Raw genomic sequence first — 19,037 nt, forward strand, 5'->3', positions numbered from 1 at the left:
GCGGGGGGTGGGCGTGGCCTGTGTTGGGAGATTGAGTTCAGAGCTGGAGAGCTAAGCACGCTATGTTTTTTTCATTTTTTTTTTTTTAAATTTTATTGTAGTGGCTTTTGCCATACATTGACATGAATCAGCCATGGATTTACATGTGTTCCCCATCCTGAACCCCCCTCCCACCTCCCTCCCCATCCCATCCCTCTGGGTCATCCCAGTGCACCAGCCCCGAGCACTTGTCTCATGCACCCAACCTGGACTGGCGACCTGTTTCGCACTTGATAATATACATGTTTCGATGCTGTTCTCTCAGCATTATTTCACCAGATTTCTGTACCAAAGGTACAGCACGTGGGCTTTATGAAGGCGGAATGCTTTCTCCTGGAGCCCCAGCCCCGTTGCAGCTCAGGGCTGCAGCTGACCCACCCTGTCTGGAAAAGGCACACAGGATAGGTTCCCACTACTCGTCCCTCTTGAATGCAGAGTTCCAGAGAATAGCAAGGAGAGATAAGAAAGCCTTAAGTGAACAATATGAAGAAATGGAGGAAAACTATAGAATGGGAAACACTAGAGATCTGTCCAAGAAAATTGGAGATAACAAGGGAACATTTTCATGCAAAGATGGGCACAATAAAGGACAGAAATGGCAAGGACTTAACAAACAGAAGCAGAAGAGATTAAGAAGAGGCGGCAAGAATACACAAAAGAACTGTACAGAAAAGGTCTTAAGGACTTGGATAACCACAATGATGTGGTCACTCTCCTAAAGCCAGACGTTCTGGAGTGTGAAGTCAAGTGGGCCTTAGTAAGCATTAGTATGAGCAAAAACTAGGGGGGAGGTGATGGAATTCCAGCTGAGCTGTTTAAAATCCTAAAAAGATGATGCTGTTAAAGTGCTGCACTCAATATGCCAGAAGATTTGAAAAACTTAGCAATGTCCACAGGACTAGAAAAGGTCAGTTTAACTTCAATCTCAAAGAAAGGCAATGCCAAAGAATGTTCATACTACTGTACACTTGTACTCATTTCACATGCTAGCAAGGTAATGCTCAAAATCCTTCAAGTGAAGTTTCAGCAGTACATGAACCAAGAACTTCCAGATGTATAAGGTGGATTTAGAAAAGGTAGAGGAACCAGAGAACAAATTGCCAACATCTGTTGGATCATAGAAAAAAGCAAGGGAATTCCAGAAAAGCATCTACTTCTTCTTCATTGACTATGCTAAAGCCTTTGACTGTGTGGATTACAACAAACTGTGGAAAATTATTAAAGAGATGGGAATGCCGGACTGCCTTACCTGTCTCCTGAGAAATCTGTATGCAGGTCAGGAAGTTAGACAACAGTAGCAGTTAGAACGGAACATAGAACAATGGGCTGGTTCAAAGTTGGGAAAGGAGTACATCAAGGCTATATGTTGTCACCCTGCTTGTTTAACTTCTATGCAGAGTACATCATGTGAAGTGCAAGGTTGGATGAATCACAAGCTGGAATCAAGATTGCCAGGAGAAATATCAACAACCTCAGGTATGCATGTGATAACACCCTAATGGAAGAAATTGAAGAGGAACTAAAGAGTCTCTTAATGAAGATAAAAAGGAGAGTGAAAAAGCTGGCTTAAAACTCAGCATTCAAAAAACAAAGATCATGGCATCTGGTCCTATCACTTCATGGCAAATAGGTGGGGAAAAAATGGAAACAGTAGCAGATTTTATTTTCTTGGGCTCCAAAATCTTTGTGAACAGTGATTGCAGCCTTGAAATTAAAAGATGCTTGCTTCTTGGAAGGAAAGTGAAAGTGAAATTGTGAAAGTGTTAGTCACTCTGTTGTGTCCCACTGTTTGTGACCCCTGGACTGTAGCTCACCAGGCTCCTCCATCCATGGAATTCTCCAGGCAAAAATAGTGGAGTGGGTGGCCATTCCCTTCTCCAGGGGATCTTCCTGACCCAGCGATCGAACCCGGGTCTCTCACATTGCAGGCAGACTCTTTATCATCTGAGCCACTAGGGACAACAGCAAACAGTGACAAATCTAGACATTGTATTAAAAAGCAGAGACATCACTTTGTCAACAAAGTTCTGTATAGTCAGAGCTATGGTTTTTCTAATAGTCATGTACAGTTTTGAGAGTTGGACTATAAAGAAGGTTGAGCACTGAAGAATTGATGCTTTTGACTTGTGGTGCTAGAGAAGACTCTTGAGAGTCCCTTGGACAGCAAGGAGAGCAAATCAGTAGGTCCTAAAGGAAATCAACCCTAAATATTCATTGGAAGGACGGATACTGAAGCACCAATACTTTGGCCACTTGATGTGAAGAGCCGACTCACTGGAAAAGATTCTGATGCTGGGAAAGATTGAAGGTAGGAGAAGAAGTGGGTGACAGAAGATGAGATGGTTGGATAGCATCACTGGCTCAATGGACATGAATTGAGCAAACTCCAGGAGATAGTGAAGGACAGGGGAGCCTGGTGTGCTGCAGTCGGTGGGGTCACAAAGAATTGGACATGACTTAGCGACTGAGCAGCAATAGTTTCTCAAGTCTGCACACAGGAAAGGGTCCAGATGAGAGGGTGGTGCTGAAATTCGAGGTGCCCTGTCTTGATCTCCTTGGATGGTCAGTGGGGTGAGGTGGAGGCTAGGACTTGATTGCAGTGATGGCCTTCTCTGAGGAGCACTGGCTCAGAAGTAGGAAGTAGGCTCTGGTTTTCGGTAATCCTCCTGAATGGGGATGGCACTGCCCTCTTCCTCGCTGGGACAGGTATAAGCACAAGGCTCTGCAGGTGCCACTGGACTTCCTCCTGCATCTGCAGAGGAGAATCAGAGGAGAGGTGAAGGGAGAAGGGCTGAGTGAAGGCGGGCTGTCAGGAGGGCCCCAGCAGAGTAGAGGGGAAGAGAGGCGACGGGCTGGTAAAGATAGAGCTGGAGAGGCCCAGAGGTTCCTCTGGGATTGGGTGGCAAAGCCAAGATGGTGGGGCGGGGTGGGGTGCAGGACCTGTATTTTGTCTCTTACTTAATCTCTTACTTAATTTTCTTTGTTGATGGAGGAACAGGGCTCCGACTATGGTGAAAGCAAGAAACATTCCAGAGAGGAGCACAAAGATGCGGATGCAGTTCGCGCTGCACAGGGACCTTTGGGCTGTGATGGGGTAGGCAGGGGTCACAAAGGGGCTTGGGGGAGGGCCTAGCCCTTGATTCCCCTCAGCCCAGCTCTTCTGCCCCCTTCTCTCCCCTTCCCCATCTTCTTCCCCTACCCCCACCATTGGACCATGTCCTTTCCCAATCTCTGCACTCTGCTTCTGTTTCTTCTTTTTATTTATTTGATCTTTGTTGCCCTGTGGCTTGTGGGATCTTAGTTCTCCCACCAGGGATCAGGCCCGAGTCCCCTGTATTGGAAGCGAGGATTCTTTACCACTCAACTTCCAGGGAAGTCCTTTCCTCCTCTTCTTGCCCCCGCTCCTAGGAGCTTTGTGGCTGGCTTCCTTTCTGAGGGCTTCCCTGGGGGCTCAGATGGTAAAGAATCTGTCTGCCATGTGGGAGACCTGAGTTTGATCCCTGGATTGGGAAGATCCCCTGGAGAAGGGAATGGCTCCACACTCCAGTGTTCTTGCCTAGAGAATTCCATGGACAGAGGAGCCTGGTGGGCTACAGTCCATGGGGCCGCAAAGAATTGGACAGGACTGAGCAACTTTCCCTTTCCCTTCTGAACCCTCCTGCATGCATTCTCCTCTCTCTCTTGGGGTGGAGAGTGGGGAGAAAACTCACGTGACCAGTGGGTCGAGAGGGTTGGGGCCGGCAACCACCTGGAGTTGGCCAGAGTCTGAGTGTGCCGATCTGTCCTGGCCTCTGGGATCTCTGGAAAAGCAGACGAGTTGGGTAACAGCCAGGGGCCCCGGAGGACACAGGGCAAGGCTGAAGGCCTGAGAGGCCCTGGGGGAAATGGGAAGGTGGAGACAGGGTGACAGGAGGCAGCTTATGTGAGGCTGGGTATAGGAGAGGGGGTGCTGGTTGGGATGTGATCAGACCAAGGGTTGCCTGGAATTTACCTTCAGCATAAGGTAAGTGGGAGGGTTGTGGGTGTGGGCCTGGGGCCTGGGCTGGACCATCACACTCCATACAGTCCTTGTCCCTGCACTGCTGGCCCTCGGGACAGGCACACTCCGAGTTAGCTGTGAGGGTGCAGTTTCGAATGAGACGACCTGGTGACAGAGGAGGGGGGAAGGAACACAACAGGGTCCACTGGCTTAATCCCCGCTCCAGCCCCATCCCAGGCCCACCTCTAGGGCTGTGCTACCCTTCCCATTCCTGCCTCCCTGCCCCATCCCACCCAGGCCTGCCCCTCCTCCACCGTCACCCAGTGTCTTTGCCAATAGTGTCATGGTTATTCAAGAACACCTCGAACCTTTTAGAAACTTCATGGTTCAGAAGTTGAAACAGCTTATATGATTTTCCCTCTCACTCACGGATGCTTTTGTAACTCCTTACTGAAGTATACTGACCGAGAGGTATTCAGGTCACAAACATCTCATATGAGAACTGGGGCAAATTGGACTCTCTGGTGTAACTAGCACCAGATTAAGAAACAAGATGACCAGTCTTGTTTGTTTCTAGTCACTAAAACTATCACTATCCTTCCCACCAAGAATAGCCACTGACTTCCGGACCTCTTAACACCAGGAGTTAATTTTGCCAGTTTCTGAACTCTGTATGTGGAAGGAAGCCTGTGCCTGTGCTCGTCTGTGCCTGCTTTTACTCAGCTCTTGGCGAGACTGAGCCATAGTGTTTAGTGTGACTGCAAATCATTCATTCTCACCGTCACATAGTTTTCCATGATGTGGCTACACCATGACATATCCATCCCTCTACTGTTAACAGGCATTTGAGTAGTTTATAGTTGCTAGCAATTGGGAACTGCTGTGATCTCGGATTGGTGTTTTACCTGTACTGACATCCTCTGCCTTTAAAATAGAGATTGTGGTCAAGTGTAGAGGTCAGGTGCTAAGTGGCTGCCAATGAGTGATCCTGGGGCAGGAGGGTAGGAAGGGCACTGCGTGGGCTGGGCTCCCAGGTGGTTGGGGGTAAGAAAAGAAGGGTGATTCTGGGGAAGGTGGCACCTGGATGTGGGCCAGGCCTGAGTGGGAGTCTCTGGGGGGGTGTTGCTTAGGGCAGTGCACTCATGGGGACCCAGGGAAAGCCGCCCTCACAGACAAGAGGGGGCTACAGAAAGGGATGTCTGAGGATGCTGGAGACTACCATCAGCAGTTTCCTTAGCACATGCCTTTGGTCAGGAAAGGGTGTGAATTTCTTCTTATCCTTACTCCTTCTCATCTTTATGCCCCTGTGGCATCTCCTTTCTGAATTCTGACTCGTAATCTCTACTACAACTTGCTTTCCTTGTGGCTTACTGGGAATTGTAAGCCAGCCGGGACAAGGATCTGCAAGGGAAGATCATTGAAAGGGAAAGGGGGAAGGTGGTGGTAGACATGGGGAAGGGTGGGAAAGGTGAAGGAGATACAGGAGGGTACCTACCAAAAGGGGTGGGAAGGGTTAAAGAAAGGGGGCTGGGATTGGTCAAAGTGAGTGAAGTGCCACTGTTTTCAGTGGAGGCCTCAGAAGCCTGGGAGTTCTCTTCGCCGTGTATAACCTATGCACAGAACCCCATGCTGATTGCAGGCACTCGTCCATCTTACAGATGGAAATACTGAGCTTCAGGGGGACCAAACCCAGTCGACTTCTTTCCAGTGCCCCTGAGTCCTGCAGCCAGTCCTGCCTGGGTGGTTTGGGGCTCCATGGGCTGAACCTCACGGAGGAGGATCGTGGGTTGCACTGGGCGGGAGAGTAGTGAAGGGGGCTGGACTGGCTCAGTACTGGGAAGAGGTCTTCCAGTGGGGCCTGCAGAGTGAGTTGGGGGTCTTTGGCTGAAAAAACCAAAACCCAATATTGCTGGGGGTTTAGGCCAAGAAGAGAGACACACCCATGTACAGTCCTATTTGTAAGTAGACTGAGGAATACCTCTTGTGTTTTACAGATGTTACCACTTGACTGTTTTGCAGTGGCAAACCTTGTATTTATTTTAAAGAAAACAGTATTGAAAAAGTTAATCAGACTCAATGCATTTACAGGCAAGTAATATCATACTTGAGTTAAATAGCCCCCAAGTGTGTCCTGCTGGAGAATATCTGTTCAAAGGAACCACTTTCAAGCTACTGATCTATGTACACTAGCACATACGTCATTTCAAAAATTCTAGCTAAAATGGAGAAAGCATGAAAAGTGTTCACAACGCAGCTATTTCGTTTCTTAATTGTAAAAAAGATGAAATCACAAAATAAAACTCAAGTCGCATATACATTCTCTTTCCTAAATTGGCTTTTGGAGAGAAAAAAAAAAGGTTGTGGCCCACTAGCTTGTACTGTTACGTCCTTAGGAAGATGTATTCCAAGTTCCAGAACAAATATGCCCTCTGAGAACACCACCAATTCATCAGTGGGGGAGCGGGTAGGATTGGGGGGTGAGTTGCTCATCTGAAATCTAGGGTCCCAGAGCCACTTCCTGTTTTGCATTGATCGTAGTCATCGACCCCCTCCTCATCAGTCCATCAAACTCTGCTCACCCCTGCCCTGAACCACTTCATCGCAGCGTTCCCTGTACATCAGCGCGCCTTGCCCAGGGCACCCCAGTTCCCACCATGGGCTCCACTGAAGCCTCAGAAGCTTGGACTCCCCCCCACCCCAACCTTCTTGCTTCTGCACACCCAGCTCTCCGTCTTGCTCCCCCAAACACTGGCCCACCTCACCAGAGTTACAGTGCCGGCAGCTCTCACAGTGGGGCCGGCTGTGGTGGTCCGGCGTGAAGGAGACCCCCGGTGTGCACGGATTGCATTGAGCCGCTTTTCCGTGCTGCTCGCAGTCTTTGACCAGGAACGTTCCTGTGAGCAGAGTACCAGGGTCAAGGCCCCAGGAGAACCACTCCCCCGCCCTCTCCAAGGGGCTGCCTCTGGGCCTCTGCAGTGTTCCTCCCTGCTTCCCTCTGGTCCCAGGCCTGGTCCTGTCTCTCCCCAAGGAGCTGGCCCCTCGCAAGGCTCCCTCTTACCTGGTTCACACGTCTGGCAACACCATCCTCCTTGAGTCCAGTAGTGCTTCTCTGGACAGCTCTTGGGGCCTGGGGTTGCTGAGAGCCCCGCCAGGGTCCCTAGAACCAACAGCCAGAAGGGAAGTGGCCGGGCCATGACTCCTGCCCCCGGGGGAGCTCTTCCTGCACCCCAACTGCTGACTGCGGGCCTCGGGGGGGGGCAGCAGGCAGGGTGGGGGGAGCTGGCACCTTCCCAGCTGGGCGCTGGTGTCTCTTCTTAGCACCGCCAGGGCAGGTCTTCTAGGAGTTGTCCCGAGCTGGTGGCAGGCTGACCTTTGATGCTGTTGAAGCTCTATCGTAGCTGTTTTTCGCTCAGGCAGTCACTGCCACCCCTCCCCTTTTCCTGTGCTGGGTGCTGGGTGCTGGGTGTGGGGCAGGCTCTGACAGAAGACCTGCTATCTTCGGAGATGCCCCTGATGCCCTAGCCTCTCGTGGTCTCTGTCTCTCTTCTGAATTGAATCGTCTCTGCTTGCCGATGTTACCAGGTGTTGGATGTTCACAGGGATCTGCTTCCCGTATTCACACATCTGTACACAGAAATGCCCACCTTTGCCCCCCTGTTCACAGCTGCGTGTCCCCACGCCTACCCCACGTTGCTTCCTACACAGATGTCATCAGTTTATAGAGAAGGGAAACCAGAACTGAATACAGGTGTGCACGCTGTCCTCTGAAACTCTTGGGGGGCGGGGAGGTCACATAATGCTCAGAATTTTTCAGATTTGGGGAAGAAACCAGCCCCATATGACAAATTCATGGGGCTGGGGCATCGCTCTACCAAGCACAATGTTCCTGCCCCAAGACTATCCACTGTTTTGGTGGGTGGATAACGACTATAACCAGCCTCACGTCAACTGACGTCTGGTTTTACGGTCGAAAGAGTTTGCTTTGGGATTGTTCACAATTGCACACAAGAGACCTGAACCTGTGTCTGAGCCCTGCTGGGTTGTGTGCCAGGAGCTCACGCATGGCCACTTAACCTTCCTGCCAGGCCTTTCACCCCTACTACCATCTGTATTCTCCCCTGCCACCACCGGCTGTGTCTGCCCTTGGTCCTGGAGCACCTGAGGGTCTGCTCGCCCAGCTTAGGGCACTTGGGATTAAAGGCTGATCGCTGTTTCCCCTGTATCTGTGGCTCTCCTGGGAAGGCTGATTTGGGGATGTCAGAAACAGTGGAACTTTCCTCTCTTTGAGTCCCAGGAGCACATTGGTCATAGCCTTGTTTCTCCAGGCTATTATTTCACTCCGGGTCTTTACGTTGTTTCCATTCTGCTCATGAAACCTCACACCCCTGTGGGCTCCTCGGTCAGATCTGTTCTCTGTGTCGCTCTTTGGTTTCCTTTCTCTTCATTTTTTCCATCCCCCTGCCTTTCCCCAACCTCCTCTACTCTTCAGGGGGGTCCTCTTGAGTGGGAAGCCACACAGGGGTGTGATTTGAAGAGCTGTTTGTGCAAAACCATCCCATTGGCTATATCCAACCAAGTGCCTGAATTCCCTCCTCAGAGAGCCCTGGGGACCTGAGGATTCTGCTGTCACCAGTACCTGCATTCCCAGATTATGGTCTGTATCTTCACTGTTAGTCTTTTTTTTCTTTTCTGCGTGGCTTGCCAGATCTTAGTTCTGAGATCAGGGATTGAAACCCGGGGCCTCAGCAGTGAAAACAAGGAGTCCTAACAACTGGCGTGCCTGCTAATTGCATATCCAATCAGTCATATCCAACTCTTCAGTCACGTCCAATGGACTGTAGCCAGCCAGGCTCCTCTGTCCATGGGGATTCTCCAGGTAGGAATACTGAAGTGGGTTTCCATGCCCTCCTCCAGGGGATCCTCCTGACCCAGGGGTCGAACCTGCATATCTTACTGTTCTTTATCACTAGCACCACCTGGGAAGCCCCCTAACTACTGGACCACTAGGGAATTCCCTTCCCTGTTGGTCTTAAACTTAAAGGCGGCCTCGGAGAGAGATGTAGGGATGGAGGAGATCCTGAAGAACGAGGAGGAGTCGGGGACCTTTAGAGAGAAACTTGCCAAAGGGGGAACTGAGGATGCTGAGAACTAACCGCCTCCACTAGACCCTGGGCTCCCCCACAGGAGGCCTCCTTTCTCTGGGCCAAGGCCTGTCTATTCCTCTGCTCTTCAATCTCTGGGGGTGGCAGGGAGGGACAGGGAGGGCAGGAGCAGAGTCTGCCCAGCTCTGCTGGAGAACCCCTGGCCAGGAGTCAGATTTCTGGCCCTGGCTCCTCTGGACGAATGGAATGACTTCGTCTGCCTTCTGTGCTATTGGTACCAACTTCCGATAGGCCTCGCCTGTCCTGGATCTTGCCCTGGACCGGACAGTCCTTCCTCTTCTCCACTAACCTGTGGGTGCAGCCTGCTGACCTCTCCCCCTCGAGTCCTCCACCACCACTTTCTCTTTTGGGATTTAGCTTCTCCCCACCCCTCAGCTGGTGCCAAGATGCATGGTCTTTTCCCAGCAAGGTCCCTCCCGTTCTTGCATCTCCAGGTGACAGAAGTCACCTCTGATGACTCTCATCACTCTGGGGAAGGTAATCTGGAGCAAGGGCGGCAGCCTGGCCATCAGCTGAGGTTCCCCTTGCTCTGTATCCCTAAACGGGACACCCTGTGTCTTCTGGTATCTTCCGGTGTATTCCGGTAAGGGCAGGTCGCGCTTAGAGAGGGAGGAACAGTGCCATGGACTTGCAGGGATTCCTGTGGGTCAGATGTGAAGGTTACTCCTGCTTCTGCTTCCTCTTTTAGCTGAAGCCTTGTTCCTGCCTGTCTGCTCCTGGGTGTTCCCGTACCTCTGCCCTGCCACGGGCCCCGGAACACAAGGCCATCTTGGATATTCCTCCAGACCGTCTATAAGCAGAAGGCTGTTAGATCTAAAGCTTTCCTGAATCTTTAGATCTCGTGAAGGTACAAGTTAAAATTGCATTTGGATACTCTGGCTCTTGGATGTGGGAAGCCTCTAGAAACTAGAAAGCGCAAGGAGGGACTTCCCTGGTGGCCCAGTGGTTAAAAATCTGCCTTGTAATTCAGGGGATGCAGATTTGATCCCTGGTCTGGGATCTAAGATCCCTGATCTTACATGCCTCGGGGCAACTAAGACTGCACATGGAGACTACTGAGCCCTAGCGCCACAATGAAGATCTGACTCAGCCAAATAAATAAATATTAAAAAAGGAAACGAAAAACAAAACAAAAACCACAAGGGAACAGAGTCTCCCCTGAAGCCTCCGGAAAGAAACAGCCTATCATACTTCGATTTTAGCCAAGTGATATCCATTTCTGGCTTTTGACCTTCAGAACTCTGATAGTAAACTTGCGTTCTTTTCAGCTACTGAGTTTGTGGTGATATGTTACAGCAGCCACAGAAAACTACAGCATATAGATCCTCTGGCATTTGTTTGAGATTTCCTAGGTGGCCTAGTTGTTGTTGTTCAGTTGCTAAGTCATGTCTGACTTTTTTCAACTCAAGGGATTGTAGCATGCCAGGTTCCTCTGTCCTCTACCATCTCCCAGAGTTCGCTCAGATTCAGGTCTATTGAGTCGGTGATGCTATCTAGCCATCTCATCCTCTGCCTCCCACTTCTTCTGCCTTCAATCTTTCCCAGCATCAGGATCTTTTCCAATGAGTCAGCTCTTCTCATCAGGTGGCCAAAGTATTGGAGGTTCAGCTTTAGCATCGGTCATTCCAACGAATATTCAGGGTTGGTTTCCTCTAGGACTGACTGGTTGGAACTCCTTGCAGTCCAAGGGACTCTCAAGAGTCTTCTCCAACACCACAGTTCAAAAGCTTCAATTCTTCGGCGCTCAGCTTTCTTTATAGTTCAACTCTCAAAGCCATACATGACTACTGGAAAAACCATAGCCTTGACTATATGAACCTTTGTTGACAAGGTGGTGTCTCTGCTTTTTAACACGCTGTCTAGGCTTGTCATAGCTTTCCTTCCAAGGAGCAAGTGTCTTTTAATTTCTTGGCTACAGTCAACATCTGCAGTGATTCTGGAGCCCAAGAAAAAAACATCTGTCACTGCCTGTGACCCTCCATACCCACCTAGATAGGAGGATCCCAGGATAAGTGGAGCAAGTGTGTCTTTCAGAATCTCAGACTGGTGGTCTAAAAGCTTCTCTGTCATCTACTACCTGGATCATCTCAGGCGAGTCCCAGAACCTCTCTGAACTGAGTCTGTATCTGTTTGGTGATAATGTCATGTTGGCATAATTAATCTTGACAACATGAATGAAAGGGGCTTCCCAGGTGGTACAGTGATAAAGAATCCACCTGCGATGCAGGAGGTGCAGGAGATGTGGGTTCGATGGGTTGGGAAGATCTGGAGTAGGAAATGGCAACCTGCTCCAGTATTCTTGCCAGGAAAATTACATGACAGAGCCCGGCGGGCCATAGCCCATGGGGTCCCAAAGAGTTGGACACAACTGAGAGACAGCACAGCAGCATATGAATGAAATGCCTTGCCCCAACTCAAGAAACGTTCATTCCTTGCCTTCCTTTCTTGGTGTTTGAGGCTGCAAGTCCCAAGACACGGGATTGAGAGAACAGCCCTTTAACCTGGGAATGAACCGAAGAAGCATGAAAGAGATGAAGACACTGGATGAGCCAGCCACTGGGAGTGGCATACGCGCTCCATGCGGTACACTCAGATGGCTCTTGTGCAAAAAAGTGATGCTGCAAGGAGGTGGGGGCCACTTCCCTTCCCTGAGGGCTCCTGCACCCTGGCATTTCCTGATTTCTCTTGCCCACCCAAATGAGTGACGACTGTACACACACCAGTCTAGGCAGCTCTGTGATTTCCCCAAACTTTCACTGAGTCTAGTAAGTAGCACGGTGAGTTTTGTCCGTAACTTGCCTTCATTCCCCACTCCTGGCCTGTGGTGTGTCCTCTGAGCCTTTACCTCTCACGGCCAGATCACCTCCCAGGGATGTGCTGCAGCCAGCCAGCACTGTCCAGTCAAAGCCCGATTGTTAAATTGTCAAGGATCTTGTGAGATGATTACGCGTTAGTAGCTTGAAATTGGCCACAGTGGGAGTACTCACAACCACATAAGTCAGAAAATGCTACAAATCGAGAGAGCTGCTGTTAAACGGTTACCACCACATGGCTTCTAAAAGTGAAACTGGCTCAGTCATGTCCAACTCTTTGCCACCCCCATGGACTATACAGTCTGTGGAATTCTCCGGGCCAGAATACTGGAGTGGGTAGCCATTCCCTTCTCCCGGGGATCTTCCCAAACCTGCTAAGGCTGGGCTCAATCCTTGTCTTTATCCTGTTTTAGATCCTGGGAAGGCAGAGTTCTTTCATCAGGGCCCCAGGCGCATTCTTTCTAACTTCTACTTAGAACCGCTAGAGAGGAGCCCCTGTCTCACTACTCCATCCTCCGATGGCTCAGTGGTAAAAAGTCTGCCTGCCAATGCAGGAGACACAGGAGACGTGGGTTTGATCCCTTGGGGTAGGAAATGGCAACCCACTCCAGTATTCTTGCCTGGGAAATCCTATGGACAGAGCTTGGGGGGCCACAGTCCATGGGGTCACAAAGTATTGGACACGACTAAGTGTGAGCACAAGAGAACTGCCCTAATGCTCCAACCTGCTCAGGCTCCCAGACTAGCAGAGCTGGAAGGGAGGTTTCTTTTTCTTTTCCTTTTTTGGCTGTGTGGGATGTGGGATCTTAATTCCCCCACCAAGGATCCAACTCACACCTCCTGCAGTGGAAGGAAGTTCAGACTCTTAATTGCTGGATCCCCAGGGAAGCTGAAGAAGGTTTCTGATCCTGTGTCCATCCCCTTATATTACAGACGTCAGAACCACGGACCCAAGAGGCAGGATGACTAGTTCTTTGTGGCAGAGTCAGGAGATCATACAAGTGTCCTGAACCCCGGCCCACTGCTGCCGGTAGCATGTACAGAGCCGGCACATACTGCTCTGTATACATGCCGGACTGAGCTCTCGGAGGCAGATACTCAGCCTGCAGACCTGCCCAGCTACTTTCCCTGAACCTTTCTGCTGGCTGTCTCGCAGACACTGTTCTCTGCCTTTTTGCTCTTTGAAAGCACCTCACTTTCTTTCTTTACTTTTCTTTCTCTAAATTGAAGTTTAATTATATGAGTAATATATTTATGTGTGCTGTGTGCTAAGTCACTTCAGTTGTGTCAAACTCTTTGCGACCCTGTGGATTGTAGCCTGCCATGTGAATATATTCATGTATTCATAGCATCTCTTTATAGAAACTTCATAGGTATTCATATTCATGTGCATTCATATATGAATATATTCATAGCATCTCTTCATAGAAAATTAAACCAGTAAAATCTGTCAATTCCACCAGAAATTAAATGCACTAAAGATTCTTGTACATATGCTCCAGGAGATACATGTCAGAATTTTCAAGCACTACTATGGGTAATAGCAAAAGAAAAAGAAAAGAACCCATCGTTTTTTAAGTGATTGAATAATAAATGAGTTTTACTTGAATAATAAATGATTAATAAATGATAGATTCCCCTAACAGAGTATTCACCCAATGGAATACTTTCAAGGAATGGAAATGAGTGACCTACATGAAGCCACAAACAATAATATGGATGAGTCTTAAAAACATAATATTGAATGACAATGTGAATGCATTCCTTCATGCCAGCGTATCATATGCTTAAAAATGGTTTTAATGGTCAATTTTAGGGAGCTCCCTGACAGTCTAGTGGTTAGGAATCCACACTTATATTGCAGTGGGCTGGATCCCTGGTCAGGGAACTAAGATCCCATAAGCCATGCAGCCAAAAAATAAAGTTAATTTTATGTTATGTATATTGACTGAGAAAAGCAAGACACAGAAAAGAACATAAGACTCCATATATATGAGGTATAAAACCAGGTAAGACTAAACAATTTTGTTGTTAGGATACATACACACATAGGAGGTAGAACTGGAAAGAAAAATAACGGAGTGCGAGACATTGCGCCCCCTGCTGGGGAATAAGGGTATGATCAGGAAACGTCGAGGTTCTGGGGAGGTCCTAGTCTCAGCGTGGGTTTTCATGTTGTGATTTCTATATACTATTTTGTATATTTGGTACAGTTCACAATATAAATCTTAAAAATAAAAATATATTTATATATTCATATACGTATGTAAATAAGGCACCCGATAAGATCAGCTTCAAAACCACTTTGAAGGGCGGTGCCCTTGGCACCCGGGCATGGCATCTGAACTTGAGATTCAAAATCAGAAAATGCACCTGAAACAGTTTGACTTAGGGCATCTATTTCCATCTGGGACAGTCATTAAAACCAAATATTTGAACTTAGATCTAGAGCTCCTAGTCACTCTATATAAAATATTGCAGCAGGATTTAAAAAAATAATGAAACACAATAAATCCCATTGCTCTTACTAAATATATTATTGCTAAATATTGTTACATTGTATAAGATTTCATCATATATTAATGTTTTAGTGAGAGTAAGAGAGATCTTTCATGTTGTAAATAAGTAAAAATAATATTATTTCTAAATGTTGTTTTCCCCAATTTAATTTTCATTTTGGCCACACTGCTTGTGAGATCTTAGTTCCCAACCAGGGATTGAACCCTGGCTCACTGGACTGCCAGGGAAGTCCCTCAAAATTTGCCAATTAAAAAAATTTTTTTTTTTTTTTTTTTTGGTGGTGCCACGTGGCTTTTGGGATCTCAGTTCCCTGATCAGGAATTGAAACTGGGCCTTGGCAGTGAAAAACCCAGAGTCCTAACCACTAGGCAACCAGGGAGCTTGTTTTCCTCAACTTTCTGTCATCCTTTTTTATTTAAAAAATTAGAAGTAAAGACAGAAAAAATATTGAACAATTATAGATAAGACTCAAATTGCCTTTGATTGACCTCCTCCTCTCAGCCCCTGTCTGGTCCTCTCTCTGCCCCCTCAGGGGTAATCATTGTTTAAGATTAGTGAGGATTCTTGCAGAACTTTCTCTAAACAAACAAATTCTACCTGTGTGTTTTTATTTTAGGAATGTTCATGGCTCCAAATGAGGAAAGGTGCCTTTCCCTTTCCCTTGTTAGGCTGTGGTTGACAAACAGGTTATTTTTATACAGCAGGGAATGAAAGTCCAAAACTGCCGGAGACAGATGTCTACCAGCAGAAAACCAGACGAATTTTTCCAGTAAAGTGCGTTTTATTTCCTACTTAAAATATTATTCAGCAAAACTCAAATATTTCTCATTCTGATCTTAGCCCCTCTCCTACTGAGGACCTTCTGCTAGATGTTCCCGGAGGAGGGACGATGTCCTGTCTCCAGTGCGTGCTCAGTTGCTCTTTGCAAGCCTGTGGACTGTAGCCCGCCAGGCTCCTCTGTGCAAGGAATTTTCCCGGCAAGAGTATTGATGATGGGATGCTATGCCCTCCTCCAGGGGATCATCCCAACCCAGGGATTGAACCTGTGTCTCTCACAGTGCAGCTGTATTCTTTACCATTGAACCACTGCGGGAGGCCTCGTCTCCAGCTCAGTTCCGTTCAGCTGCTCAGTCGTCTGCCATTCTTTGCGGGAGTCGGGAGGTGACCAAGGGAGCCCCTTCATCTCCAGAGAGGTGAGCAAAAAGCCGCTCATACAGCCTGTGGTCACTACTTCTCCCTGGCAAGGGGCTTGCCCCTCCTGCCTTTATACCGAGATAGTTGAACGCACCTTCCCTTTCTCATTGGAAATGGTAGGTTACTTCTGTTCTCAAGGGGAAATACTATGCAAGCCTGCCGTAATTCTCCTAGCTCAGAGCCAGAAAGACAGCCTATGGAACCAATTATGCATTGAGTCTCTGTACTCATTAAAAATGATCTCTTGGAAATGAAACAGCCCAAGACTGGCAGGTTCATGTTCTCCTTGGGTTGATTTTAAAAATCAACCCTAGAGACTGGCATACAGAGTGAAGTAAGTGAGAAAGAGAAAGGCAAATATCTTCTATTAATGCATATATGTGACATCTAGGAAAATGGTATAGCTGAACCTACTTGCAAAGCAGAAAGAGAGACACAGATGTAGAGAACAAACTTATGGACCCCGGTGCAGGCTGTTGGGGCGGGATAGGGAGTGGAATGAATTGGGAGATTGGGATTGACATATATACAGTTATACTTTATGCATACTTTATACTATGTATACAATAGATAACTAATGAAAACCTACAGTATAGCTCAGGGGACTGTACTCAGAGCTCTGTGGTGACAAAGAGTCGATATATATAGACTGATTTGCTTTGCTGTACAGTAGAAAATAACACAACATTGTAAAGCAATTAAACTCCAATACAAATTTTAAAAATAAACAAAGGTCCATCTTTTTCAGCTTCTCTGGTGGCTCAGTGGTAAAGAATCCATTGGCAATGCAGGAACCTCAGGAGATGTGGGTTCGATCTGGAAAGATCCCCTGGAGGAGGGCATGACAACCCACTCCAATGTTCTTGCCTGGAAAATCCTATGGACAGAGGAGCCTGGCGGGCTACAGTCCGTGGGGTCGCAGAGTTGGACATGACCGAAGCGACTTAGCATGCACATACCATCTTTTTCCAGATAAAGAAAGGATTGCAGCCTGCCAGGCAGAATTCTCCAAGGGCCTAGCACACTTGTGTTTTGGGTTTTGCGTTTTTTCTTATGGGGATTCCCTGGTGGCTCAGATGGTAAAGCGTCTGCCTGCAATGTGGGAGACCTGGGTTCCAGCCCTAGGTTGGGAAGATACCCTGCAGAAGGAAATGGCAACCCACTCCAGTACTCTTGCCTGGAAAGTTCCATGGATGGAGGAGCCTGTGGGTTACAGTCCATGGGGTCACAAAGAGCTGGACACAACTGAGTGGCTTCATTTTTCTTTTGTTTTCTTATACATGATACCCAGTACACATCCTTCTAAAATTTGCTTTTTCAATCCAATAATATGTCTTAGAGATCATTTCATGTTATACATGTGGAACTACTAGTTTGGATAGAGGATGGATGTATGCAGGCTTTTTAGCCATTTTCCTTTTTAGGAAATATTTAGTTTAGAATATTTAGTTTTCCCCCTAACATCTCATTATTACAAATGGTGTCACATAAACATCTGAAGCATCTGTATGTCTGTGGGAGTGTTTCTTTAGAGTAGATTCTGGGCACTGGAATCGCTGAGTCATGGGGTGTGCACATTTTTCACTTTAACAGATACTGGCAAATTGCTTTCCAAAGAGGCTCTACAATTCACACGCCCACTAGCTGTGGGATGAAGGCATGCCTCCTCACACCCTGCCCACTTTTCATTTTAGCAAACCACTGTGGACAGTCGAATTGGGGGAAATGTCATGTTGTTTCAGCATCCATCCCCTGATTACCAGCGAGGTCCAGCATCCTTCTGTGATCATTGGCCATTGTATTTTCTCTTTGTTTTTGACATCTTTTTACCCTTGGGTCACCACAGGTGTCTTCAAGACCAGTCTTGGTTCTTCCCTGTGAAAATCCTGTTTTAAGACTCAAATTGCAAGGCCTCCACCAGTCCCATGGATCCCTTCAGATTGTTGTTTCTTTCTTTAAGTCGTGGTGAACACTTTATTGTGGCATGTGGGATCTAGTTCCCTGACCAGGGGTCAAACCCAGGCTTCCTGCATTGGAAGCACGGAACCTTAACTACAGGACCACTGGGGAAGTCCCCCTTCAGATGCTTGCCCTCATCCTAGGTGCTCAATGTCCCTGTGGCAGTGGAGGTCATCCCTGTCTCCCCTACAAACCTCCAGAAACTTCAGACCTGCATGGAGGTGGTGTGCTTTTCCTCATTAGCAAAATTCCCAGTAGGACTTGGGGGAACCCCAGACTGCTCTGCCTCAGCACTGAACGCCTCCCTAAGACTGCATCGTCTTCTGGTCCAGACTGAAGAGCAACTTGGTGCATGCGGCCTTTTTAAAAATAGAGATAAAATTCAATATTTTAACCATTTTATAATGTACAATTCAGTGAATTTTAGGATTTTTTCTAATGTTGTGCAGTTAACACCACTTTCTGATTCCAGAACATTCCCATCTCCCCTAAGAGAAACCTCATGCCCACTAGCAGTCAGTCCCACTCCTCCCCTCCCCCATCTCCCGGCAACAACGAATCTATTTTTGGTCAATATGGATTTGCCTATTCTTAACACACAAGCTGGAATCAAGATTGCCGGAAAAAATATCAATAACCTCAGATATGCAGATGACACCATCCTTATGGCAGAGAGTGAAGAGGAACTAAAAAAACCTCTTGATGAAAGTGAAAGAGGAGAGTGAAAAAGTTGGCTTAAAGCTTAACATTCAGAAAACTAAGATCATGGCATCCGGTCCCATCACTTCATGGGAAATAGATGGGGAGACAGTGGAAACAGTGTCAGACTTTATTTTTTTGGGCTCCAAAATCACTGCAGATGGTGACTGCAGCCATGAAATTAAAAGACGTTTACTCCTTGGAAGGAAAGTTATGACCAACCTAGATAGCATATTAAAAAGCAGAGACATTACTTTGCCAACAAAGTTAGTTAAGGTTCCGTCTGGTCAAGGCTATGGTTTTTCCAGTGGTCATGTATGGATGTGAGAGTTGGACTGTGAAGAAAGCTGAGCACCGAAAAATTGATGCTTTTGAACTGTGGTGTTGGAGAAGACTCTTGAGAGTCCCTTGAACTACAAGGAGATCCAACCAGTCAGTCCTAAAGGAGATCAGTCCTGGGTGTTCATTGGGAGGACTGATGCTGAAGCTGAAACTCCAATACTTTGGCCACCTCATGCAAAGAGCTGACTCATTGGAAAAGACCCTGATGCTGGGAGGGATTGGGGGCAGGAGGAGAAGGGGACGACAGAGGATGAGATGGCTGGATGGCATCACTGACTCGATGGGCATGAATTTGAGTAAACTCTGGGAGTTGGTGATGGACAGGGAGGC

The 19,037-nt window shown here is 47.7% G+C and overlaps 1 protein-coding gene across 5 annotated transcripts; it reads right to left on the reverse strand.

Moving 5' to 3' along the window:
* Window positions 1-1,681: 1,681 nt before the first annotated feature.
* On the reverse strand, window positions 1,682-7,711 carry CD27 (CD27 molecule). 5 transcript variants are annotated; one of them, XM_020878687.2, is made up of 6 exons: window positions 7,077-7,707; window positions 6,781-6,912; window positions 4,031-4,183; window positions 3,750-3,839; window positions 2,998-3,123; window positions 1,682-2,791 (listed from the first exon to the last, which is right to left on the reverse strand). In XM_020878687.2, the coding sequence occupies exons 1-6, from the start codon at window positions 7,210-7,212 to the stop codon at window positions 2,667-2,669; spliced, it is 762 nt and encodes a 253-aa protein (XP_020734346.1). In that variant the 5' UTR covers window positions 7,213-7,707; the 3' UTR covers window positions 1,682-2,666. The 5 variants fall into 5 exon arrangements, with proteins under 5 accessions (XP_020734346.1, XP_020734347.1, XP_070309227.1 ...); XM_020878688.2 differs by having other exon boundaries at window positions 3,010-3,123; window positions 7,077-7,705; XM_070453126.1 differs by lacking the exon at window positions 2,998-3,123 and having other exon boundaries at window positions 6,776-6,912; window positions 7,077-7,708.
* Between the last annotated feature and the right edge of the window lie 11,326 nt (window positions 7,712-19,037).

This window comes from Odocoileus virginianus, chromosome 23, assembly GCF_023699985.2.
Source record: "Odocoileus virginianus isolate 20LAN1187 ecotype Illinois chromosome 23, Ovbor_1.2, whole genome shotgun sequence".
Classification (NCBI taxonomy): Eukaryota; Metazoa; Chordata; class Mammalia; order Artiodactyla; family Cervidae; genus Odocoileus; species Odocoileus virginianus.